Genomic DNA, 27139 nt, shown 5'->3' on the forward strand with positions numbered 1-27139 from the left:
TTAGATGTGTGTTTGAGTCTGTATTTCTTTTTGTGAAAGCACAATCACGGCGGCACACTGCTTCTGTGGCAGCTGTGTGCAAACTGTGATGTCATTATATCCCTTGTTGGTACTTTCCACGGGGGTGAGCTTGGCCAGCGTGCCTGTCATTTCCAGAGGGTGCACTGGGGCGAGGCTGTGGCTGTTCTCGTGCAGGGGCCACATTTCATGCCAGGTAAATGACGGATGATGAGCCGGGTGACTGTTGAGGAGCGGCCTGCTCTGCCTGTAGTTAGCCCACACCTGCAGAATGGTCTCTTTGAAAGGCCTCGTGGTCAACGTGTACAGGATGGGGTTAAGAGCGCTATTGATGGGGAGAATGAAAATAACCACCCAGGAGCTGATGGTACCTGCCGGAGACAGATGGAGGAAGAAATAAAACACCAGAGCTGCTGCACAATTCGTGTTAAAACATAAATGCTTTTTTTATATATTTTTCACGTCATTTAGATAATGAAAATCCCTTTTGTCCCAAAAGGGTTCATTTGGGAGCCACAGCTCACCAGGTTGAACATGTAGGCTAATGGATTTTGCTGCATAACATTAAGTGGTCATTAAATTGGCCTCAGTTAAATGGTCCTTTTACAGTATCAGAGGTATTCTGGAAATGACATAAATGTTACAGAGCTATACAATCATTGAAAGAATACTCCAGAGAAACTAAAGCTTTCAGGGTCTTTCCCCTTTGTTTTCAGCTTAACATCAGTTGCAGTGGATTCTTTTAGTCGCCCAAAGTGACTGCCATAAATGACAGAAAATTTCTGAAATATCACTCAACAAAGAAGATTGTTTTCCAAACAATTTTCTTTGTTGTTGTTCTGAACAATTTGGCTCCTGTTCTTATAAATCCTGTTATGCCCACAAAGCTTCAGAGCTCTGCTAGAATCTCCAATTCAACAATTAATCATGACTCTTCTTGAATTTAGGATGATAGCCAACCAGTTATTGAATGAGCATGGACATTGTTGTCCAGTCAAGAAAAACAAAAGTGTGGATGACTGCTGTGAACCGAAGCAACAGCTGCCAGGAACAGACTAGAAACTTTGTCGTGCATACACAGATCTTCAGTGGAGTATTCCTCTAGATGGGTTTAGCACTTCTACTATACCGGGAATCTCCACCTGCAGCAGTGACAGGATCTTGAGGATGAAAATGGGGATCCAGCAGAGGGAGTCGGTGATGACAATCGAGAAGAACCTTTTGGCAATGGTCACTTCTTTCTTGATGTGGTTGCTATATTTTGTGGTCTGAGTGCCTGTTCTCTGGATGTTATAGAACATGCTTGCATAAGATAGGACGATGATGAGGAATGCCACCAGGTTCAGACCTGCAGAGAGAGATCTGGTTAGTTTATGTTCTTGTCAAATAACAAAATACCTTAATGGGTAATAAATACCAATCCCCACCCAGGAAGATGACAATGGAGTAAACATGAGCCCATAGTGTTTCTGGCTGCTCAGAGTGCAACGGGAAGCAAACACCATTGGTCCCATAGAAGTTGCGAAACAGCCCCTTGCAGGCCAGCGGCAGGAAGGCGATAATAAAGCCAAACACCCAAATGCCGAGAAGGATGGTGACAGTTCGTCTCCAGCCAGGTGTTAAGTACTGGAAAGGATATACGATGCAGATGTATTTCTCCAGAGTGAGATAGGTGAGGAGCAGGACAGAGACCTCTGTGGACAGCATGGCCAAAGAGCCGATGACCTGACACTGACTGCTGTCCATCCAGGCCTGCGCGTGCCGGTTGTACTCGCCCCGAAACTTCAGGTCGTATGCACCGATCATGAAGAGGTAGATGCCCATCAGCCCATCTGCACCTGCAGGCGAGAAGGGATGTTCTTCACATACAACATATATGCAATAAGGTGAACACCTGCATTTACAGCTGCATTCAGAAATCATACGTAAGAAGACATAAGACCAAGGATAAAAAAAATGGAGCTCCAACATTTTTTTTTTAAACTATCACCAATAAATAATTCTTGAGCTTCGGCCAATATGACATTGATGTTTTAGCACAAAAATCTCATCAGTTCATTCTATTGACTATCTATAAAAATGGACATTGACAAGGCTATGTGTCTGAAAGTAAAGCCAATACAAAGATGCCATAAAGAAATGATCCTAAACGTCAGGAAGTGCAAACCTCCCATTTTCACTCAGAGACTGCGTGAAAATAGTCTACAGCTTTACATTTCTGCCCATCTACCTTCCTACAAGATTCCTGGTCAATTAACAACATGGCTGCTGCTAAAAAAAACCCCAAATAAATAAAAATGATTTGCCTGTTCGTTCAGGCAAACAGCATTTAATTTCTTTTTCTTTTTTAAGTGCATTTGGGCAGTAAATGCCACACCTGCTATATCCCTGTATGAAAGTGCAAATACCTGTTACTATAAATTGCAAAATAATGTTTTTTTGACAGAAATAGATATGCTTAGAGACATTACATATGTTTTCCTGCATTCAGTGGAGTAACTTACAACAGAGGGAGATGATGCACATGGCGTGCAGTTTGTTCTCTGAGCGGATGTACGAACGCATGCAGATGACGAAGATGTTGCCGAAGCAGGTGGTGGTTGACACCACCCAGACAAAGACCCTCAACACTATGTTGGCCAGTAGATCCTCAAACGATGAGATGCCATCAGTGTTTGGCTTGCAGCTGCGGACATGTGGAGCATAACCGCAGTACTGGAACTTCTTGAAGTAGCTGTAACAAATTAAATTCGAGCACCAGTTTAAAAGAAAGGTATGGAAGTCTATTTAATAAGATCTAGGAGGTTTTGTGGGTTTTTTGTTTGTTTGAGGTGGTTATTCCACACTACATAAAGTTTTTCATAAAAATTTTGTTTAAATTAAAGGTCTAACTACGGAGCCCCTCTGGTGACATTCATTCATTCATTCATTTATTCATCTTCTATCGAAATCCATTTCCAGGTTGTGAGGCGTGCTGTAGCCAACCCCAGCTTTCATTGGGCGAGGGAGAGAGACCAACAACCACCCACACTCAGACCTACGGACAATTTAGAGTCACCTATTAACCCAAACATGATGTGTCTGGACGGTGGCAGGGATGGAAACTCTGCACAGGGACGACCCAGGCCGGGAGCTGAACCTGCAACCTTCTTATTGTGGGGCAACAGTGCTAACCACTATGCCGTCGTGACATTCAATTTAAAAAAGATAAAATAAAATAAATAATATGCGTGATCATTAGATACCAATACATGTCCATGAGATAATTATGGCAATGAAATGAAATCAACCCAAAATTGTCCATGTTAAAGCAGAAGCCTGCTCCATAGAGTCTCATGAAAATGACAATAACGATCTCATTATTACCAAAGAGGCAAAATTCAGTTGTTCACATGCAGAAATAAAATAAAACCATTTTCTCAAATCTCGTGGCATTTTCAGATGGCTGCACATTAAAAGGAAAAACCAGCTCCGTAAGGTGAGGGACCACCATCGTGTGCCACCATGTGACATTATCCAGAGTAACTGGAATAATATTTCTGCAGAGAGACGTTGCTTTTTTTTTTTTCATTCATGAATTTCAAATGTTAATGTAAAAAAAAAATAATAATAATTTTGCAAGCAGAAATAATGAAATGGCGTTCCAGTCGGTCTCTATTGTGATAAAAAGCAGAAGATGTTCCAAAGCATGGATGCAAACCTGAACAGTTTTTACATGGAAACGTGAACTTGACACTTTGGAATAAAAAGTCTGAAATGTGATTGCATCAGAGAACAAAGGGGATTCTTTTTTTTCGCTCTCTCTGTTGCATCCTATCTGTTTGAAACAGGACTGCATTATCTTCAACTTCACAGACTAAATGGGTTTCACCAAGCTGACTTACCCACCTACCAGCTAGAGGAGAAGCCTGGCAGTCCTGATAAGGCCAGCTAGGGACTTAGAAATTGTGAAAGTCCTGTAGTGCATTAGAGAGTCCGGACCAAGTGATGAGGATTAACAGCATTAACACTGAGCACTTACATATGAGTCAAGTATTTGAGAGGTTCAAACATCCGCCGTTGGATGTTTCCAATTTCTATCCCCTCTATGCTCCTAGAGAATACAAAGACACAAAGATTTTGTCACATAGAGACATGTTATAGTTTAATTATTGATAGTAACATCCTGTCAAAAGACTATTTAAAAGCCCTAACCCCCACCATCAACAAATAAAAAAAAAAAAGGCTTTCACAAGCCCAATTACATTATTTTCCAATCTTTTAGAAAAGAAAAGGTCTTTCAGGTTCTGACTTCAGTGGGAACTCATGCACTTTTACAATTACTGTCAAGTAAAGCATAAGCTGTGCGATTAGTGCGGAAAGAATAGCGGTGTCTGTCAAGCTTGTCAGGGCCATTTCTCACTTTCATTATCCAGGTTTATAATACACACTGCATGTTTATTCCTCTTCTGCACCTTTAAAAACAACAGATCTCTTCAAATGAATCAACACAAAGCAAATCTCGTATTTTGATGTGCAGCACAGTCATTCAGCGTAAAGCAATAGCTACTTACAATGACTTCAGTTTATGCAACTTGTCAAAGTGGTCAACCTGGAGCTCCTCGATGGGATTGTATGATATATTCCTGTAATTATAATTAATTATCAGGACAGTAGATCATGAAAATCAGTTGGATAATTCTATCTCATGTGTATTTATTCCATCCTACATATTATGACAGTACATTCTATTTACTACGATGAGGATGTTGTCAAAGAGCTTTCAATGCCATTGAATGCAGCTTCCCTTTTCCAGAACCACATTATTGTCTGGTTGAATGATTACAAGTTTGAGTAGTTTTTCCTGAAAGGTAACCCACAAAAATTAATTAAGAGGAACAAATCAGTTGAATGGAGGTTTGTGGATTGTCCTTCCATTTCAATGGACTAACATGGAGAGCAAAAACAGCTTCTATACTGCAATATGATCTGAACTCTTTAGTCATTCCCTGCGAGCCTTAGAAGAGTCTCCTTGGTAAAATAGAAATTGAATAAACACATTCAAAAAGAGAACTGTATATCTCAGTGTGTAAGTAAATAGAACTCACATCTGCAGCAAATCCCCCAGTAAGACAAAGAGATTGGGAGGAATCTCCGTCAGTCTGTTGTTGGACAGATCCCTGCACCGACACAAATCAGTTTCTCATAAACACCAAACAGCAAAGAAACATGACATGAAAAGGAGAGCGATGCAGCAATAGTGATCATCGCTTTGGTTTGTTGATAAAAAATGTGAATAGACTCTGAGCAGTCTGGTTGACTGAGGATGCATATAATGCGTTCAATAGCCTCTGAGATAAATCGTTAAAGGGTTATGGATCATTTAATGGTGTACATCCCATTCTTGCATGGCATCTTGACTAATTCCAGCTAATCCAATGATTGAATGATGAATCCAGTGAAATGAGGAAAGTGGGACGCAAGCATAAAATCCCCCGCCAGACACTAAAAGCAGCCACAAGATCAATTAAGCTTTCACCAAATACTAAAAAGGTGACTCATGTAAAACTTCATGTCCTGTACAGCTGTCATGAATGAGGAATAGCTAAAAAGACCAAAACCATTTATACCTTCTAAAGTTTGACATCTTAACATGGGACTCTTTAGGGATTGATTCACTTTGGAGCCAGACTCTAATGGCCATTTGAATAATGTGTGCTTCATTTTTGAGCCATAACTGTAACAATGAGCTACGAGTAGAGCTTGGCAATAACATATGAACATATTATATCGTATTGTTTTGCGTAACATTTCGAAATTCAACATTGAAATTAAGATAACATTATTTAAATGGGTAACACATTTCTCTGATATACAAAAGTGGAACACAGTTAAATTTCATCATTATAGGGGATGATAATTTGTCCTTACAGTTTTGTGACTTTTACATATCAGAGATGTTAATAATAAAGACTAAAGCTCTACTGACATCTTTTCCGGAGCAATCAATGACATGAAAAATACAGTGGAGGAAAAGTTTTATTTTAATTACATTAACAATAGAACCATGAAGTTAATTGGTGTCTGAAAAACTTTGGGAAAAGACAATAATGACAGATACAATAAATCCAACCTGGACTTTGGACGATGGTGTCGTTCAAGGTCATATTCAAGGTCAGAATGAAAAAATGCACAGTCGGTCACCAGAATCAACACCAATCATCCGCTATTTAAAACTGGTTGTCAGAAGTGCTGCAAACAGAGCAACTAACTTGCACTAAAAAAAACAAAAAAACAAAAACCCAACAACTCAGCCAAACCAAATCAGCATCCTCAGGCTCAGAGCAACAACGAATGGTCTTCATTAACAAAATGACATGTACTTGCTCAATGAAGCCTTCATCCTAAATGTGGATCATTAGGCCTGTGCCCTTAAATCCTCTCAGTCGTTTCCTTGCAGCTATAGAAGAAATCTATGACTGGAGTGAGTTCATTTTTTACATCAGTTCATCTTATTTCAAATGCTTTGTTCGCATTTCCTTCGGTCCTATTGAGCATTTTTCCACACAAATTGTTTGCTAAATCAAACAAAATGGACTTACAACTCTCCGAGCTTTTGGAGGACTGAAAAAGCTTGTTCGTGTATGTGGCTGATCCTGTTTCGCTGTAAAACCCTGGAGGAAAAAACAGCAAAAACTAAAACTTTAATCACTTTAATTACTTTTTTAAAAATATATATATTAATCCAATTTCATAAACCGCCTCCACTGATTTCACGCTCAAACCAGCAGCTGCAGATCAAGATGTTGAGAAAGCAGAAACTTTTCCTTTTATACTTACAGAACTGTCAGCATGCTGCATGAGCAGAACGAAACATTTTCAATGCTTTCAATGCGATTTCCCTCCAAATCTCTGCAAGAACATACAAGCAACGACAAAAATCTTCACACAACCAGAGTCAGATGGAATAAATTCTTCAAAAAACTTGTCATTTTTAAGACATGACAGCCGGCTTGCTCAGAGTCTACTTACAGCCAGTTCAACCTCGGCATTTCCCGGCAGATGTCATCCAGTTGTGCCAAAGAGTTGTTCAGCAGAACTCTGTCAATCAGAGAATTTGGAGTGATGACATGAGAAGAGATCGCAGCACGACGAGAAGTTAGAGGAAATAAAACTTACAGCAAAACAAGAGAGTTTAGTCCTGAAAAGGTCATGGAGGTTATTTGATGGATGTTGTTGTTTTCAAGGATCCTACAAAAACAACAAAACAAGACACTGTTTCATGTTCATTTTCATTCCGTTAGAAGAAACTGCATCAATATGTCATGTACTACCTGCATTTCATAATAGTAATAAAACATTTGAAAGAAAAAATATTTAAATACATAAATAAATTCACAAGCCATTAAAATAAATCAAAAGATGAACTCATATGCGTGTAATCATTTAATGCATCAAAAATAAACATATCCTTCAATTAACTGATGTCTTTAATTTTGACATTTGCACACATTCATAGCTTTGATACATTTACATTCATTCACACATTCCTGCCTCTGATGTCACTACAAAGAGACAGAGGCAGCAGCACATTTTTGAAGGGACCTTTAAAGGGATTAGGCTGGTCTCAGCGGGATACGATCCCAGTTTGAAGTTTTAAGAAACTTAATTCTCAACCCCAAAAAAAATCCTAAAACTACATTCTACACTACATTCTGCAGCACTTCTCTGCACACTGGCTGGAACAAAGCATGCACTCTGGTGTTGATCAACCAAACATCTAAACGTTCACCACACGGCACGCTTTGGCCACCGCTCTTCATTCGCAGAGAACGTGAGAATGAGCATAAATGTGTACGGCGTTATGAAGGAAAGTAAATACGTCTGTGCACATTTGGCACATTTTAAAGATGTATGGATTGATTTACTGTCTATTTTATGTATTCAGACATTTCTTTTTAATTTTGGCAGAGTCAGTCCTCCATAAATGCCTAAAGCAAAACAGCACCTCCAGAGTGTGAAAGACCGTCATATGCTAAGCATTAAAAATTTTATGTTCTTTTGCCACGGTAGGAAATAAACATACAGCCACTCCAGCTTGTGCAGGTCCCGAAACACCCCCGGCATTAGGACAGATATCTTGTTGTTGCTCAGGTATCTAGGCGGGAAAAAAATGTTCAGAAGGTTACATGATTGTAGAAAAAATGAAAGCAATTAGGATGGAGGTTATATGTGATGGAACTGCAGAGTAACAGTCACAGCTGTGAAGAATCGGGAGGTCAATGCCATGATGCCTGGATGTGTTTGGACAGTCAAGCAGCAGCCAGTGACCGTGAAACATGAATTTAAAAGCCATTCAGCACATCTTCACTTGTCTGAACTAACCCTTTGCTTCATTTTTTTAAATTAGAAGTACAGCCTGTTTGCTTTGGCACTGAATGAAGTGTGTTACAAATATGAACAAACTTACAGTCTTGTGAGGTTAAAGAGCCCCCTGAAAGCGTCAGGACTCACATCTCCAATCCTGTTGTGCTGAAGGTATCTAGGTCAAAACAAAAATAACTGTAATTTCAATTGCAATTCGTTAAGTGTTGAAATTACAAAAGGTATAAAGGAATGGTGAAAACCGAAAATAAAAAGCACACAAAGAAAAGAATTTGTCTCAGTTTATGGTAATTAGGCTCTGATATCTGTTTAGTCCCCGACAGCTTTGAGATAATATACTGTATGCCCACCACAGGATCAGCCCTACTCGGGACGGACTGTGTGGGACTGATAAACAACAAAAGCTGGGAATGAATGGATCTGTGGGGAAAATATATCAATCATTCCTGTCAGCATTTGAAAAAGTCCTTACACATGTCAGCTCTGTGGTTGTGAAACTACTCTGTTGTGTTTGTCTTTTGTTTGTCTGTGTGCTGGTTTTCTCAGCTGTTCGGCCTTAAGAAGGCAATTTGCCTTTCTGAATTAATCATGTGATACTACATACATACATGATAATGCGCACAAATTACATTTGTTGCATGGATGGACAACAATTCAATTCATTCAGCTTTAATTTCTAAATGCAAATGACCATAAAAGAACAACCAGGACGTACAATAAGAGCAAAACAAAACAACAAAATGATCTGTTATAATAATGGAAGACAAAAAAAGAAACCATTGTCATTTTGAAAAAATTGTTATCCATAATTCATGGGTCAAACTCACAGCTTCTGCAGACTCTGGTATTTAACGAAGGTGTTTGCTGTCAGTTTCTGAAGCTGGTTTTTTTGCAGAGACCTGGGCAAATGTAAAAAGGTAAGACTCAGAATTATAAAATGAATGTTATTGTATTCAGTGCTCATCATGATTCTGCGCTGCAGGATTGATCTTCTGACCCCTTCAAATCACAAGAGCTGCTCAACATTACAATGACCCCCTGAGCATTCATTCATTCATTCATTCATTCAGATTTCTTGAACCTTTAATCACACACACACACACACACAGACACACAAAAGAAATGGTTATTTTCTACTCACATCATAGTGACATTCATCGCCACCACTGGGATCTCTTGAAGCTGTGTGCCGTCACAGTCCAGCTCCAGGTCTCGGCACTGGCACAGTTCAGGAATGGCACCCAGCACTGGAAACATGAAGGGGACAGCGAGTGAACAGAAGATACATCAATCAACTGCGTGTCAATACTGGAGCTGTCTCTAAATGAAAACCTTGTCCTGGTGGAAAGGAAAACAGACTGAAGCGTCAAGATTGCTTATTGAATATGCCTGAATTAAACCTTGTCTGATTAAATCCCTGTCTGAACGTGCACGATATGAAAACAAGCAGATGAAATTGTTTAATTGGGATTTTCTGCCTGCAGAATCAGCAAATACAATTTGATGATTTATGAGACGTAACCAGGGGGGAAGTTCGTGAAAGGCTTCTGTTAGTCAGCCAACGAATCTGTTTATGGAAATGGTTACACATTTGTGGTAACTCATATTTAAGTCCCATTTCCACCAGTGAAATGCTGTGAGTTATTACTATTGATTAAGGGTAATGAAGACAAAAAGAAAAAAACAAAACAAAAACAACACACCCATGATTAGATTGAATGCTCCCGGGATTCATATAATAATAATAATAATAATAATAATAATAATAATAATAATCATAATAATAATAAAGTTAGCTTTTCTGCTAGTAATAGTTAAAATGTTGGCTGCTCTTGTGAATTAAAAATATCGTGCTTGTCAATTCAAAGCCATTTAAAAATGCAGTGAATTAATCCCAAGAACTGAATCAGTAATGTATGAAGGAAATGTTACTTTCAACATGTTTCTTTGCTTTGCATTGCTATCCTGTTAATAAAAAAATAAAACTTTTTTTGAAGCAATCATTTTACAATTCTGTATATATCCATCAAGATACAGCTCCGTAGTTGGTATGTGAAATATTTATACAGCTTCAGGGCAAGAGGCTGACAGACGTGGAGAACTGCTGCTGATTCCCACATCATCAACTCGATAATCAACACCAATCAGAACCACGACATATTGAAAAGCCACACACTGATACGGAAACAAGAACAAAGAGTCCATACTCGACTTGACATGGAAAGGAGTTTACATTCAGAAAAAAAAAATGTGATGCAAATGTTGGCCAGCACACCCAGCAATGAGAAAGCTAAGTACCTGCAAGACATCAGAGCGTTTCGTTTGAGTGAACCACCATCAGCAAATACATTCACAAATCATCCATAAAGCCAGAGGAGAACGTGTGAAGGAATTTAAAAGCATGCATTTATGTTCAAAAATGAGTGTGCGTGGCGCTGCCATAGAGCACTGCCTGCCGAGAGAAGAGGGGTTGTCAGCTCAAGGGTATTTCTTTATCTTCTTTATCTGCAATTAAAGCAATAGCTAAGTAAAAGATGTTTAAAAAAAGAAAAGAGAGATTCAAATTCAGATTAATAAAAAAAAAAAAAAAAAACACTCAAGGTTGAGGCGAAGTGAGTGCAGTCGTCTACACTAAGGTCAGCTACTGCAGTTTAGCCTGTGCGCAGTTTTCTGAGCAAAGAGACGAGAAAGGGAGGAAATCATTATTCTGAAGCCATGATTTGATGAATAATCATTTGGTAGGATGATCCATATGCCTCTGTGGGAAATGCTCCTCTCCCAGTTTTGCGTAAATAAGACTACTGTTAGTGCAGCTGACATGCTGACCTATAGAAACCTGATAATCTTCTCTACAAACATACTTAGGTTGTGGGTGGACGTTGAGAAGCCGCCGTCAACTGTAAAACCCACATAAAATGTATGTAGATTTTTTTTTTTTTTACATGTTGATATTGAATACTACTAAAAAGATTCTGAGCAGCTTGGAGACAACCAAATCGCAATTTCTTCTAAAAACAATGCAAGAAATAATTAGGCTTAATGATTTAGCTCATGCCAATACAGGTTATTTCCTGCTGGATGTAATTAGCTGCTCCTCAAGGCACTTTGAAATTTAAACAGCCAAGGTAGATTTTAGTTACCAAACCCAACAATTAGGCCAATAACAGCCAACGATGCATAGAGATCAAATCTGACATACCAATAACAAAGTGTCAAAATAAAACACTTTTAATTTGGAGAACCTGACAAACCCCGAGGTGGAAATAAATTCATCCAAATCTTTGTAATAGTACTTAATCAAATTTGCAGGGTTTAATTTCTGAACTTGTGGGTTTGTTTACGTGCAAAGAAAAGTAGAGAGCACGTCACCTTAAGCAGAGATGACAACTAATTTCTGTCCAGTGGAGACACACTATGATGTTTACGATATTTACGTTCGGCAACGTTACTGTTCAAACCTCAAACTTTATATGTTCCATTTTGGAAACGACAGTGGGCTTGATCTCTGTGGTTTACCTTTGATGCAAAACACGACTCTTTCAAATCATTCACATGCATGAGCAACCTTTACGCTTCCTGACAGGAACAGAATCAGAGTGGGATTTAACATTTCATTTTAGGATGAAGAGCTTAAGTTTAAATGACGGTACTTACAGCACACATTAGACTTGGTCCTGGTGTTGTAGCTCGGCATGCCAAAATATTTGTCAAAAAGATGTGGCCAGCCATTATTGTCTCCTGGAAGAGAAAACCAGACAACAGATTACAATCGATTCCATCTTTTAACCCAGAGATTTTTATTAAATAAATAATAATAATAATAATAATTTGAGATAGATTGATTGCTTCTTTCCTTTCTGTCAGATAGGACACAGGTCCTCTTGTTAAATGCTATCTCATCTGCATGTTCTCTTCAGTGGGATCAGAGTGTGAACTGCCCGTGCAGATAACATAAGCATTATATGCAATTACGTAATCGTTTTTGAATTTCTCATTACTCTCATGGCATACAGAATTCCTTGCTTTGAAAATTCACTCTGGGTAGTTTAATTAATGTGTGACCTTGGACGTTTAATTGCCTGTTTTGACACTGTAAACATGAACTCTGCCACACCTTCCAGGGGGGAGGGCCAGTTCAACTGGAACAGACATAAATGGAAATAACACGAGAGCTGATGGCAGGTATGAGTGATGTAGACAGCCGCCAAGTACCAGTCTGACATGATTATGGGAGCAAAATGACTTCAACTTCCAAACAAGTCCAGACAACAGCAAGACATCCTGCTGGAGAAACGGAGCCATGCAGCGAAAGAACCACCAACGTATCAGTCAAATTTAAAGCTGCCGCTAACTCATTTGGCACTATTATCGAAACATAATTTATTTTTGTAGAACATGTTAGTTATTCCAGTTCTGGAGGTAAGTTTTTGCTGTTTATATGCAGAGCCTGTATGACGAAAAAAAAAAAAAGTGATTAAGTGATTCCTTGATTAAAACTAACCTGCAGGGGGAATAGAAAGTGAGTGAACTTTAAATCAAAGCGAACTTCAGGTAACCCAGCTCATATTTCTCTGTCAATGTTTGGATGAATTACAACTGACATCATGAACCGCAAATGTCAAAAGAGAGACCACGTGTCATTCCATTCATCTGTTCTGATGAATAATATTATTATTACTGGAGCCTTAAACATTTTCCTGATGTCTGTGATCCGAAGGTTCTTATTGATGGGAGGAAAATCCGACAGTCGTTGACAAATGAATCGTTTTACACATTCATGCAACCTGCTGTGATTACTTTGTGACAGATACATCACATCATTAGAGGAGCGACTGCCACAGAAGATTCATTTTATCCTTCATGAGCTGTTTACGGGGCTATTACAGACCTGGATGTCACATAACAGCCACTGAGGCCCTAAAGCTCACTAGGTGGTATCATTATTTCCTTCGTGTATTTCCTCTGAACAAAGCTCAATAGACCTGTTGTGCCAAGCTTTGATTGGACCAACGCTCCTCGGGGTTGGCAGGCTCCTTGAGAAGTTGAACTAAAAAAAAAAAAAAAAAAAAAAAAATAGGACCAACGTTTCATTATTTTATGTTGTCTTTCTGTTTGTGGATTTAAAAAAAAAAATGTATAACTTATTTGTGAATGAGGAAGACTCCTCACTTTCTGCAACTAGTCACATCCAAGAGGAAATGAAGTTCTTTTCCATCCATTGCAATATAATTTTTTGTGAATATTATTTTGCATCAAGACTAATTAGAGGAGGAATAAACCATAGTTGGGATTCTACGGTTTGATTAAACCATGAAAGTGAAATTATATTAATTTAAGTGAGACACTTTAAGCTTTGGCTTCAAAAGGAGGATCAATTTGTGACTTGTGTTATTGTGATGACAGACAGCTAAACAGCACACGCAAACTGTGTGCAATCAAATCAGTAATTACAAAAATGATGGCATCAATATGGTTGGGAAAAAGAAAAATAATAAAAAAAAAAATATATAAAAGTCAAACAGCCACACAGACGGAAAGACGATGGAGGGAGCTGGACAATCTGCCCGTATAAGCTTCAAAGTGAAACCCAGAGAGAATCATCATGTGCCTGCAGATACAGGACAGAAATAAAAAGCCGCATCTCATTTATTTCTGATAACAAAGCGCCCTCCACAATCTGTCAGCGCACTTCGGGAATTTGTTGAAATGGAACCACTTCAGATTTATCAAAAGAATACTGAAATGTGGTTTCAAACAGCAGCTCTGACCTACAGTGCACTGGGCTGCATCATCCAACCTGAATTACAATTACACACTAGAGCAGGTTCTCATGACTGAGAGCACCTGCAGATTTTTCATTTTAGTCATCTAATCAGGTACTACCTAGGATGCCACCAAAATATAATTAGGTAGTTCAGAGGGTGAAGCAGTGGGAGGATTGCATGCAAGTCTCGCTGTGGATGTGTGTGACCAGTTCATTTCATAACTGCGTGCTCTTAAAGTTTGTCGCGTCCTAAGGTGAGATGTGGTCTTCTGAAAAGGACCCACACAAAATCAAGGTACTTTACCATTTTACGTTAAGACTACACACTTTGTGTATAGATTGGTTGTTGTTAATTCATAAATCACAAATAAGACACAATGAATGAGGGAAATTTGCACAGTAACAAAACAAAACAAAACAAAAAAAACCAACAAAAAAAACAAGCTCAAAAATCACAATCAAAGACAAAGAGCAACAAAATCCGGGTTGGCTCTTGCTTTTCGAAAGCTGGATGAGCTTGAAGTGACAAATTGGAGGTTGCTTTAGGACATAAATGGATTCTGAGTCAGTTTGGTTTGGACTTAATGTTCCTGAACCTTTGGCCATATTGTACCAGCTGAACAGAGGAGCAGGCTGAGGTGTGCAAGAACACGGACATCCAGGTAGACAGGGAGACGTTGTTGGTTAACAAGGCAACAACAACAGCAGCAACAACAACAATATGGCCACATGGTGCCTGTTTCAGAAGCTCCCATGTGTTTTTCAGCTTTTCTTTTATTCTCTTTAATTTTATCCTGTTCAGAGTGTTTTCCTACCAATGAAAACAATGACAATGACTTTTCTCAAAAAAAAAAAACAAAAAACAAAAAACTCAACAAAACAGCTTTTCTGGCTTTTTCTGAATTTTTTTTTAAGAATTTTGTTACTCCTGGCAACGGAGGCTTAACAGATGTACAGCGAGGCCTGTGATCCCGGAGGAGGCTTTAAACATTAAGCAGCCTCATTTCTAATGATGATTAAAGGTAACGTCATTAACGTAATAACGGGTCACTGTGGGTGTGCTTCACAGGTGGAAATGTCACCCCCCCCCCCCTCTATGGTTACTGTATGTACTTGTTTGTACATACAGTAACCATGTTTGTACAGAGCGCTTTTTTTTTTTTTTTTTTTAATTGAGTCCATCACACCATGTTATTTTGTTATTTTTTTGTTATTATGTGATTATACACTGTTCTTGTACACTGCAAACGTTGAATAAGGTTTAAAAAAAAAAAACACAAAAAAAAACAGACTCGACACCCTAATGCCTTCATTGTAATTCTTATGTCATTGTATTTTTATAGTTTGCGTTGTTATTCTGTCTGTAACTTTTCTTATGTTGTACATACACATTTTAATTTATTTTATTTTTCATTATTATTATCCTGATGTACAGCATGTCTTGCTGCTGTGACATGAGAATTTCCCAGTTTGGGATCAATAGAGTACATCTATCCATCTCATAGCTGTCTACTGTCTGTAGTCTGTGCCGATGAGTGAACTCAATAAAAACTGAGGTTTCACCTGATGAGCTTTGAAGTGTTTAAAATGCCACAGAATTTGAAGTTACGTCATAAATTTATGTCATCTAAAAAAAGATAAACAGCGGTGAGATTGTTTGGATCAAATGTTCCTTCTCCTGTAAGACTGGTACCATTATTTGTTTCAATTAAATTATCCTGACACGATAAATAAACAAGTAACCTATATTCTATTCATAATACGTCTACGTTACTTAAATTGGGTCAACAAATGCAGCAATTTGATAACAAAGACAGCAAATCTGGGCATCACGCCCAAATACATCAGTACAGGCCTGCAAATGTTTCACAAGGATGAATGTTTGCATGCGCTAGAAATATTGAATAAGCGAATAGACCTTTAAATGATTCATAATAGTAACAGTAGCACAATGTGTGAGTTTTGCTTTGTTAATTTCAGGATGTTTTATTTTATAATTCAATCAATGTACTTTTCATTTGGCATCGCAACAACATTTCATCTGAACAACACATCAAATCACATAGCGTCATTATTTACGGACTGTTTGTGTAAGAGACCCATCAAGTGTAATTATAAACTGCACATTCTCAGCATGGGGTAATGGCTGTTTTATGAAAATCAAAAGGCCAAGTTCTTGGCCTGTTTTTGTTTACCTCATTTGTTTTCCATTGTGTAATAATGTCGGGGGGGGGGGGGAGCACAGCACAAGTGTCTTCAATTACAATATTTTTCTTATCCTTTGTGATGTCTGACCTGAACAGAAAACACATGCTGGGAATAACAGGGCTCTTGATTTAATCATTGGCTTCACAACACAAGTGGCATTTTCTTCATCAAACACCTTATTGAGCCTGTACTTGTAAAATGGAAAAGTGCCACTGATGAAATCCTTCTGAGTCACATTAGCGGTGATGGAACGGCTGTTTACTGGATCACATGTGAACAGAATGGCCTCTTGTGATACTTCACACTATACGGATTCAGTCCAGACTCCTGAAAGGAGTGATGAACGGGCAGAAGGTCAACAGCTTTCTTGGAGGGACACGTGCGTTTTTGCTGCAGCTAAACCTGGAGCCACATCGTGGGTCAAAATGTAAATTCAGAGTATGTTGTCAATCACAGCAGAGACTGGTTAAAATATGATTAATATATCTTCTTGGCAGTATTTTCACACAGCTATGAGATGACGTGGGGCCCCGGGTCTGGAAATGGCTGCTGCCGTCAGTCAGCCTTTGTCGATTATTAATTAAAGTTTTTTGAAACCCAGAAAAACATTTTCCATGTCAATATGTTCAGGGTCTCAGTGGTTATTTACTGTTTTCATTACTTTGTTTTGGGGCCAGTTTTTGCAGAAACTGACATCCCACTGCAGGACACAAACTTCCAGCTGACATTAATCATTCATAGGAGCATATTTTGGTAAAACGCACAGACGAATGAGGACAAACAACAAACAAAAAATGAAATGAATGAATCAAGATCAAGAAGTTACATGGACAAGTTATACAAAGAAGTGTCAGCCAGAGATGTGATTGTGGTGACACAACTCAGAGTAGTAAGATACTAAAAACAGATTTCCAGAAACTTCAGCAAAATTTTTAAGGTCCTCGAAGGCGACACAGAGTCAGAAACAATGTCGGTGTGCTCACTGCAGCAGTAACAAATGACTAATCACTATTTCGCTCTGACAGTCTGCGCAGCTTCGATCAGTCTGTCATAGGAAAACACAAAACTAAACTGATAAGCGACAGAAGACGAATGAATGAATGAATGAATGAGTGAGTGAGTTGCTGGCAGATGTGCAACCATTTGTGATGAATTCTCTCATACATTAATTTATTTAATTTCCTAACATCGTGGAAAACTTGAACCTAATTACGGCCCACGTGGATCTACTCGTTACATTTATCGGACCCTGGTGGGATTCCTGGTTTAGCTTCAAAGGTTTACGAGTCTTAAAATATTCTGACAAAACTAAACCTCAGTGTTTACCCTTAAACTGTGTGCCAGCAGTCCCTCGTCACTCTTATATTATTCACAAATGCCTGTAATTAATTTCTTGAGCAACACATTTGAAATTCTGTTTAATTGCGTCACATTTTTCTGAACTGATGGATATTTGAGGAGGATCTCAGTTAATGAAGCTCCCAAAATCACAAAAGCAGGCATGTTCATAGTGTGAAATGTTATAAACAAAGGCAGGCCCTTGTACACTGATATTTTTTTTATGAAGTCGAATAACTGAGGCTGACCTGATGGCCGGGTGGTTTGGCCAAACACAGGTTGACTGCCAGCCACCCACACATTGATTTAAAGGGAAAATATTAAAAAGTTGTTCAACATCTGTCTACGAGTCCCGAAGCTGCTGACACTTGGTGGAATGCAGGGTGTGAAATTACCAACCAGAATCCACCACCAACACCTCGATGTTGAATATTGACAACAATTGATGTCGTGTCGTGTTAAGTCGTGTTGCTGGGCAACCAAAATCAAATGTTTTCCAACATCATATTGACATACAACTCTGTTTAGTCCCAAGCTGTTTACCTAAACCCAGTTTCTGATGAACATGTGTGAGGTATGTAGGCGTTTTTTGCTCTGTGGATAAATCAGTATCTTTAACACAGAGTTGTATGTAGCTTTTTTGTTTGTTTGTTTGTTTGTTTTTGTTTTTTTAATCACCCGAGCTAACATTGAAAACTGGAATGATATTATTTACATTACTTACGTGCTGTGTTAACACTTTAATAGGTAAATATACTCCTATGTTAAACGCCGCCTGCATATAGGTGAAAAGCTGCATGGCACACATTTGCAGTTAAAGTGTGAAACAAAATATACAATCTGCACAAAGCGCAATTTGCATATACATTGATGGTATAGTGAATTCACAAGTCTAAACATTGATAGAGCAATATTCATGTAGAAGCACACTGAGGGTTCTCAGAGGAGAAGGCTTTGAATGTAATTCAGAGCGTATGGGCCAATTTTCTGATCCGTCATTTCTATCAATACAATGTTCTGTGGCTCAGCTTCGAAATCAGATTTCTCTGAACATGACTCCTCATTGTGGAGCTCAGCCGACCTGTGAATCACTGTTCCCATCTCAAAGTAGAGAACTAAGCAAAAAAATCTTTTCTGAGGTAATAATCCCATTGATACGGCTGTAACAAATGAAACGGCCTCGTATCGTAAACATCCCGACAACATGGCAACTAGTTTTGAAAGTGAAGCATGAGGCATCTAATGGTGACTGTTTTCATGGTATATTTCCACGTTTTGGAAAAAGGAAATGCAAACCACCATTTCTCATTAATAATTTATAATCATTAGCTAATATGCGCAATGAGAGTTTGCAATTTGTAAAAGAAGTGCTCTTCTCCAGATTCTTGCTCTGCTATCTGACACAAACACTCATCCAAAGGTACTTACGCCTGTTCTGTCTGAACTATTCACCAGATGCATGTAGCTGATCAAATATAATTCAAGTGCTTCTCACACCCGGAGGCAGCTGCTATTTTCAGCAGGAGATTGTGATCCGGAGAGAAATTGGTACGCAAGGAAGGTGGTCATAGATGAGCTGTTCCACAGGGATTTAGTCAGTCAGGTGTCCACACTGTGCAAGCTCTGTGTAAAACAACCACGCGTTTGTTAAACCGATTTATACCGAGAGGGCAGAAACACGGGGACACCATCCGCTCAATAAAACGCATCATATAACTCTGATCTTCTTGTATTGTTGACCCCACAGTTTTATTGATGCTGCGTACGGCGGCAACACTCTGAGCTCTCATTTGATTAAGTTAGGTTCAGTACTCTGCAAGACCTGTATAAATTAGCAGGTTTCGAAAATAAGCGTTTTATTTATTAAATTTGTGCATTTTTATGTATACGCTGTCGGGATTCATTCTTCTTGGCATTCAACAAAGAGAGATGTGGGTCCAAATTGATATGATCACATCATGCAGCTGCTGCAGATCCGTGATACAAATCTGTGTGATCTCACTGTGATGCTCAGGAAACCAGTTTGACGTTGAGGTGCTCAGAGATGCAGCAGACTGACTGAACTAACTTCAAAAGAAACTTTTCATTGTAGCACAGTTTGAACAAGTGATGATATAATAAAGTGAATGCAGATTCATTAATAAAACAAAAAAAAAAAAAAAGGAGAATTCAGAGCAAAGATTCTCTTTTGAATTATTGGTCAGTTACAAGACCCACAGTAGCTGCTGCATTACATGCCCACAATATCATTTCAGTGACTCACCGCAGTTCTCCTCATCCGCTTGATTTCCACAGTCATCGATGCCGTTGCAGTGCAGGAGCTGAGGGAGGCACATGGTCAAGTTGCCACAGGGGAAATAGCCAAGGGGGCATGTTGCCTTGTCCTCTGTGACATTTAGTGCTGGAACAAAAGCAGAGCCATGAGTATGAAATCAACAATTGTAACCCTTGAGAGCCCTAACCCTAAAGCTAGCCCTTGGTCAAGATAAAGTAATGATGTTGAAACTTCTTATAAAGCTCCACGAGAGGAGCTGCTGCGTTCCTTTAATCAGCAGACTTGTGTGGCTACTTGTTGTACTTCAGTTGTTTAAATAATGCAGAGGAATACAAACAGAAGCGTCTGACAAATGTGGTGAATGTACAATAGAATCCAAAGACTCAGCCATCTGAGGAGAAAATGAGTCATTCCTTCATCTCATCCTGCCTTGATTAGCCCTTATTGGTATAATTCCTTATCCGTGTCAGGCTGTCTTATCATGCATCTGCTTCACAAAAACCAAAACAGACAATGACGGCCTAGTTGTCGATCACACATTGGACCTCTGCTGAAATCCAACGAAGAACAGACAAGAATTTTTGTTTCTATTTAACCGTCTCCCTTCACGTTAAATATCTGATCAAATGAAGCCCCGGTGAAACTTCTGCTTTGAGTCTCCCCACGTTTCAGCGATACTTTGTGGATCTTCTGTAAAGATATTCCTGACTTTTCAAAATATGAATCTCCAGTGAAGGTATCGGTGTGTTTAACCTCATTTGATGCTCAATACTGGAAGTGTTTAATCATTACTGCTGGAGTTAACAAAATAAACCTCTTCTTAAACAAGAAAGAAGTAGATCAGGACATATGCTGATAAATACCAACATATTTCTGCGTTAATAAAATTACACTTTGATAAACCACCTTGTATAATTTTATTCTATTGTATTTTGCATTTGCAAAATGCTGTAAAGTAAAAGTGTCATGGTCTGTCGAGTCAGATAGTCTGTTTTGTTAGTTTAAGCCTCAATGTGTCACTTCCTGTTTTATTTTGGTAGTTTTTTTTTTTTTTATCCCATTTTTTTCCATCCCATTTGAACCCATTTTGATCGAACTGGGTCGAACTTAACGACACAACTAAAAATAGTTTTTGAAACGTTGCTTTCATTATGTCTGTTTCTTTCCCTCATCTTACATTAAATTTCAACTGTTGGATTCTCACGTCTAATTATGTGCAGCCGAGCCCTGAGAAGAGGAAGCTCACCTTCTTGTGTGAGGAGGACTTTTTTTGTGATTTTGTGTGTTATCATGTGTGAATATAGCACCAAACAGTTTCCAGGTAATGCATCATCCACTAATTATTGCTAACTACGCCGTAACTAGTCCCATCCCCCATTTTCAAACATTCCCAGAAGACCTGCGCGATCTACATTTTTCCTCATGACTCATCCTCCTGCATTACAACTGTGAAGATCAAATCAAAAAAAGTCTTTGGACCTGTGAGAAGCGGCTCAGTCATCTTTAAAACATTTATTTTTGAGTTGTCTCTAATATATAGCACACTCATTTGTGACAATGTTCGGTCCATAAGGAAATGCTGGGGGGAGATTCCCTTGTTGCTACTTTTAATTGACAAAGCTTGTTCAATATTATTGACAACTCAAAATGTTCTGATGAAATTCCACCTTTTACTAAATCCAGTTGGGACCAATTATATTTTTCTGCCACATGAATAAATGACACAGTTCAATTCTTAACATAATAACTGGGGGCCAATTTAAAGAGCTGCATGTTAAACCCGAAATGTGTATCTGCTGAGATGAAAAACTAGATTTAACCAAAAAGCTTGAACTTAAATTGGTAGACTAAGACAGCCTGTGTTTTATCAGCAGAATGCAGATGGAACGACGTGTATATTGGTACTTTACTCAGAAGTAATTTACAGACTTCCCACTCAGCCCGTTGAAGCTGTGCACCACAACTTTAGATGTATTGCAGATGACTTTAGAGCCACTCATGAAACCTCGATGTGAAGGTAGGATGCCCATTAGTTGCCACATGAGCAACACTTTAATTTCGTACGACCATAAATATGAACACCCATTTATTTGATTTCCTGTTAGACCATAAGGCACCATCCATGTCCACAGGAAATCTATTAATGGAAATTATAAAAAGTATTCATGTTAATTTTCCTGATCAATTATTCTAATTACTTTCATCCATATTTGTTAAAATCTATGATCAGGTGTTCATATTTCTTTATTTCTATATAGCCGAAACTATTAGAAATCCAAACACTAACAACCGGAGCTCTGCAGTATATTCATTATTTTTAAGGTTCTGCAGAATCTTAAAGATTATTCTTCCCTAAGATTGGGGAAATGAATGGTTGAGCACTTTATCCTTTTCTTCTCCGCAGAGATCGTTCTCTGAAATACAATTTTCAGCTCAGTATAGTGCTCACCATCTTTTGACATATCTTTGAGTCCCCAGACGCACAATTTTCTTCACATCAACAGATACTGGATAACACTTGGTGGAGACCTTGTGTTGGGAGACTGTTCATTTCCAGAACAAGGAGACTTCTTGTATATTGTATATAATTAACTTCAGAGGGTGGGGGACAAAAAGTCGCAGCTCTCTGGCTCAGATTTGTACTTGTACCACTTATTTTTAGTTTTGATGGAGTCAACTGAATCATCATTGAAGCTGCAATTTTCCTCGCAATGCAACAATTTCCCAGAATGCTGGATCAAAAAAAACCAAAAAAACCAAAAAAAAAACCTTTTAAAGCATCTAAATAAACTAGAATGACACAAATTACAGATAAAATGTAGTTTTAGCTCGTCCCTTTGTAAAAAAATTGTATTTTCCTGCTGAGTGCATCTCTTGTAATAAGTTTTCTTTTTTTTTTTGTGGTTAATCGTTTTAAACGTCACACTTTTGTTCGTTTGTTCACATTTACACAATTTTATGACAGTGAAGTTGTGTTCTGCTGTTTCTTTAAAAACAGCTTAATTTTGTCATCACTTTCTGTTAAGGCCCAGAGTCCCATTAGAGGCTACTGACGGGTCCTCCATAGATCTTCCCTGCCTCTGCGCTCAGGTCGACAGCAATTATAACTGGGCGTCTCTTTAAAGATCAGCTTCCCGCCTTGGTCGCACGCCGTGTTGTTCTTTACACTGTGTTTTTGTGTCCTGCATTAATTCCCATTCCCCTCACCTTCCTTTAACGCTCAAACACCTGCGGGTTCTCTGTTGTCCAGCACACCATCTCACTTTGGTGTCCTGACTCCCCAACGTGTAGTCATAGCGACACAGTTTGTATTCCTTTCTCCATCAAATGTCCTTGTTGGTGTCCTGTCCCTCAACTCCTTTTCCATTTCTGCTGCATTGTCGTAGCATCAACGTCCTTTCAGCCATCTCAAGTTCCTCAATATGTATTCCAGCCTAACAAAAACTGTTCTTCTGGCATCGTGGCTCATTTGTATGCACAGCTGGAGGATTTTTTGGTTTCCGTTAACATATTGTCATGCAAATTTTCTTTGTTCTGTCTCTTCTCACCACCTATTGTTCATTTAACTGGCTAATGACTGAATGCGTCTTGCTTGTTTTGAGGTACTGTTGGGGTTTGGATAGCGCAATTTTGATTCACCGTTCAACAGATTTTTTTAAATGTAAACAACAAATCATCATCCTGCTGAGGCCTCAAACACTTTGTGACCTTTTTCTGATTCGAAAAACACAACGCAATCGATCCCCCTGCATCAAAGTAAATCTGCTGTGCTGCTTACTTACAGTATGTCTCCAGGCATATTGATACGTGATGTATAAATATATGCTCCTTTGTACGAGTCCAAAACATTTTGAAACCATGGCTTTCATATCGAGCTAAAAGAAACGATTCCTATGAATACCCCCTTTCTTGGGGCCATACGTACAGATTCAATTCATTAATATAGTGAAATAACTTTTTCAAACACACACACACACACACACACGCGCACAAGTGATCCAGTGATGTGAGTGAGTGCGTCCTCATTCGTGATGTAACATAATTTCTACCATGCAATTATCAGTGAGTCATCAGAGAAGAGACGATGGGAAATAAGACAGACATCAGTAACGCAGATGTCTCTGACTGGACTTAGACTGAGGATGCTGTGGTTCACAACAGCAACAACAACAACACAATAATAATAATAATAATAACAACAACAACAAGAGAAAAGAAAAAAAAAACTATTGAAAAATTCTGTTAAAAACACCAGATTTTGGCAGCATTCCCTCTCTATCTGGGCTCTAGGTTGAGGTTATACCTCATTCAGTAATTTCCACAACAATAACCACCCCCCCACCACTGACCCTGCTGAAGTAATGATATAATAGTGTGCAGCCGCATTGCATGCTGGCTCACAGTAATTTAGGGTGATTCAATATGCCACCATGTGGTGAGCAGCAACACAATCACCCCGGGTCTTTTTGACCCCGGAGACAGCTGATGAAATTTTAAGTGCTGTTTAGTCGTGACATAACTCGGCCGTGCTTCAGAGCCAGATCACTCACAAACGTAAGAAAGCTGTGCCACAAGTTAAGCACAGCCCTAAAACGAAGGATGTACAGTAGGTTTTCTCTGGCTGTCTTTAGTGAGGCCAGTACTAAACTGTGCCATCTATTTTAGATGGCACAGTTTTTGTGATTGGGGGGTCATAAAAAAAAAAAACAACAACAACAAAAAACCAAAAAAACTTCACAAACCTCTAAATTAGAACCAGAAACTGAAACTACACTCACATGTGACTTTTGAGACAGTTGTGTGTCTAATGAACTATGTGTTGTGTGCGTTTTTGAATAAAGAATATGCTTTTGAATAAAGAATAAAGAATTTGATCTTTGGAGGCTCAACCCAGCTTATGATTTAAGATATGCTGCATACGTAAATTCTAAAATAATGTGATTTAAGACAAAGCATAGGCAGTCACCATCTGTTATTGGCTTTGCTTTGCTTTGCTTTTAAAGTGTATGCCATTCAAAGCAGTGAGGCCACAGTTAAGTGCTGACCATTAGCTGTAAACTGTGAATAAAATCATGGTAATTTGGCCTTCAGATCGGTTGGAAGGATGATTAAGACATTTACTTTCTAAAAGAGATGCCTAATAAATCACCAACCGCCTGAGATTCAACTTGATTTCAGGGAAAATGTGACATTTCTGAAGAAGTAGACATCTTCATTAATGGGATGCATGACACCCGCCCCGCCACAGTGCTCAGCTTCAGTTTAAGGGTCTCCATGAAAATAATAGTTTGGTGAGCTCATACTAGAAGAACACAAGCAGAAACCTGACATTATATGATTAAAACCAGAGGAAACCAACTACTATGACATAACTTTCACAAAGTCTGTGCAAACTTTCACATATATGCAACAATGCTGATGGACAGCTCGGATAAATCAGGCACAATCACCTTGAAGAAGAGATGCAAGGGTTTTTGGACGTTTTGGGACGTAATGCAGATGTGGACATTTCAGTGTTCACGGTTTGCAATAAGAAACAGGAAATGGCACAATTAAGGCTGTATTATCCGTCCATCCATCTTCTACTGCTTTTCCCCCCCACAAAGACACCTGCAGTGCAGATTGTTGGGTCACAGACTGCATGTTTCAGTATGTTTCTATGCTGATTAGTATTGACAACGACAGACGAAGGACACGTTCAGCAAACAGTGCTGCAATTTGAACACACACCACCAAGACTGTGACTGATGGGCAGCCCACTGCTGATATGCAAATATGTTGTGCTCATGGAAATATGGAAAAGCTCAATATCTGTAATCATTGCCAACAATAGGCATAATAAAAAGAAGAAAAAGCCTTGTTGGGAATATGGAAATGAAAATGCACCTAACTTGAACTCCCACTAAAATGTTGCTTTGCATTGTGCAATTAAATCCGATCAGAGGTAACAATGATTCTGCAGGCTGTTGGTCACTCAGACGGCCCTCGCTCACCTGCTGTCCCCCTGCAATTTTATATGCCGAGGCCGCCAATCACAAGCTGACAAGGGGACAAACACCAGATACGCCAAATGTTGCCTGTCCAAAAGATCTTCAGTGCGTTTCTACAGAGCAATCTATCACCTGTCAGACAACATGAAAACTGGAACTTATTTCCTCCTGCAGGAGATCAATTCAACAAGACAGCACACAGTGAAGGCTGCAATTTTCAATATATATATAAAAGAAAGAAAATTCCAGGCTTCACTGAGTGCTGTCTTGTTTAATTATATATGTCTCTCAAGTGGATGAATGAATGTGCCAATGTCAAGTCTTTAGTTTCAGAAATGCATTAATTTGTTTTGTCTTCAAATAAAAAAAAAAGAAAACATTCTTGTAATTTGTGTTTAAACTCCAAACATTTCTTCATCTATGAAGACTTCATCTCTTCTTGTGCTTGTCTTCTCAAACAGATGCCTCATTAGGATTTTAAACTGCTTTCTGTGCACAATTCTGCGTTCCGAGGGATACCGATTGATTTAGATTTTTCTTTTTTATTTGCTTTGTGAATGAAAAGGTTGCTTTTATCGTTGCATCGTTTATTATATAATGAGATGTGACACAGCTGTGCTAAACAACTTCACACAAAATGCAACATGCAGGGAAGAAAACCAAAACGATATTGAGCTGCTGGAAGACGTCCAGTGTTTGGATCAGACTGTCACAGTTAGTCTGTAACTGGAGACACAACAGGAACACTAACACACTTCACAGAAACAAGCAGACAACATGAATGAGGCTCCGGATTCACATTTGATGGTCTGTAATCAGTAGAGAGCTGATACTTCCTGACTGGAGATGAAATGTTGGAAATCAAAAGAAAATGCTCCACTTACCCGAAACCCCACAAGCCAAAATCACAGCCATGTAAACTTGCATGGCAGCTGGATGAGTTTCAGGGTTCAAATCACGGTGGTTGTGTTGTTGTTGCTGCTGCTGTTTCTCTGCAGGGAGTCCGGACTGATGCCACCTGTCACCAGAAGTTTTCTCCGCCGTGCGGAGGAGAGGTGTCGCCTCTTCGGCAGCTCTGCTCGGTCTGCAGCCGTCAGGAGGGCGCACCGCCGGGGGAGGGGAAGGGGGAGGAGAGAGGAGAGAGGGGAGGAAGTCTGAGGAAGACTGACAGATGATTTGCAT

General features: G+C 39.0%; 1 protein-coding gene across 1 annotated transcript; it reads right to left on the reverse strand.

The window, feature by feature from the left end:
* rxfp1 (relaxin family peptide receptor 1) lies at positions 1–27139 on the reverse strand. Its single transcript, XM_029513226.1, has 18 exons — positions 26842–27139; positions 19956–20093; positions 12037–12120; positions 9524–9629; positions 9210–9281; positions 8468–8539; positions 8084–8155; positions 7177–7248; positions 7030–7098; positions 6838–6909; positions 6600–6671; positions 5106–5177; positions 4572–4643; positions 4040–4111; positions 2523–2752; positions 1446–1856; positions 1148–1366; positions 1–389 (listed from the first exon to the last, which is right to left on the reverse strand). Exons 1-18 carry the CDS (start codon positions 27137–27139, stop codon positions 1–3), a joined length of 2592 nt encoding a protein of 863 aa, XP_029369086.1.

This window comes from Echeneis naucrates, chromosome 10, assembly GCF_900963305.1.
Source record: "Echeneis naucrates chromosome 10, fEcheNa1.1, whole genome shotgun sequence".
Classification (NCBI taxonomy): Eukaryota; Metazoa; Chordata; class Actinopteri; order Carangiformes; family Echeneidae; genus Echeneis; species Echeneis naucrates.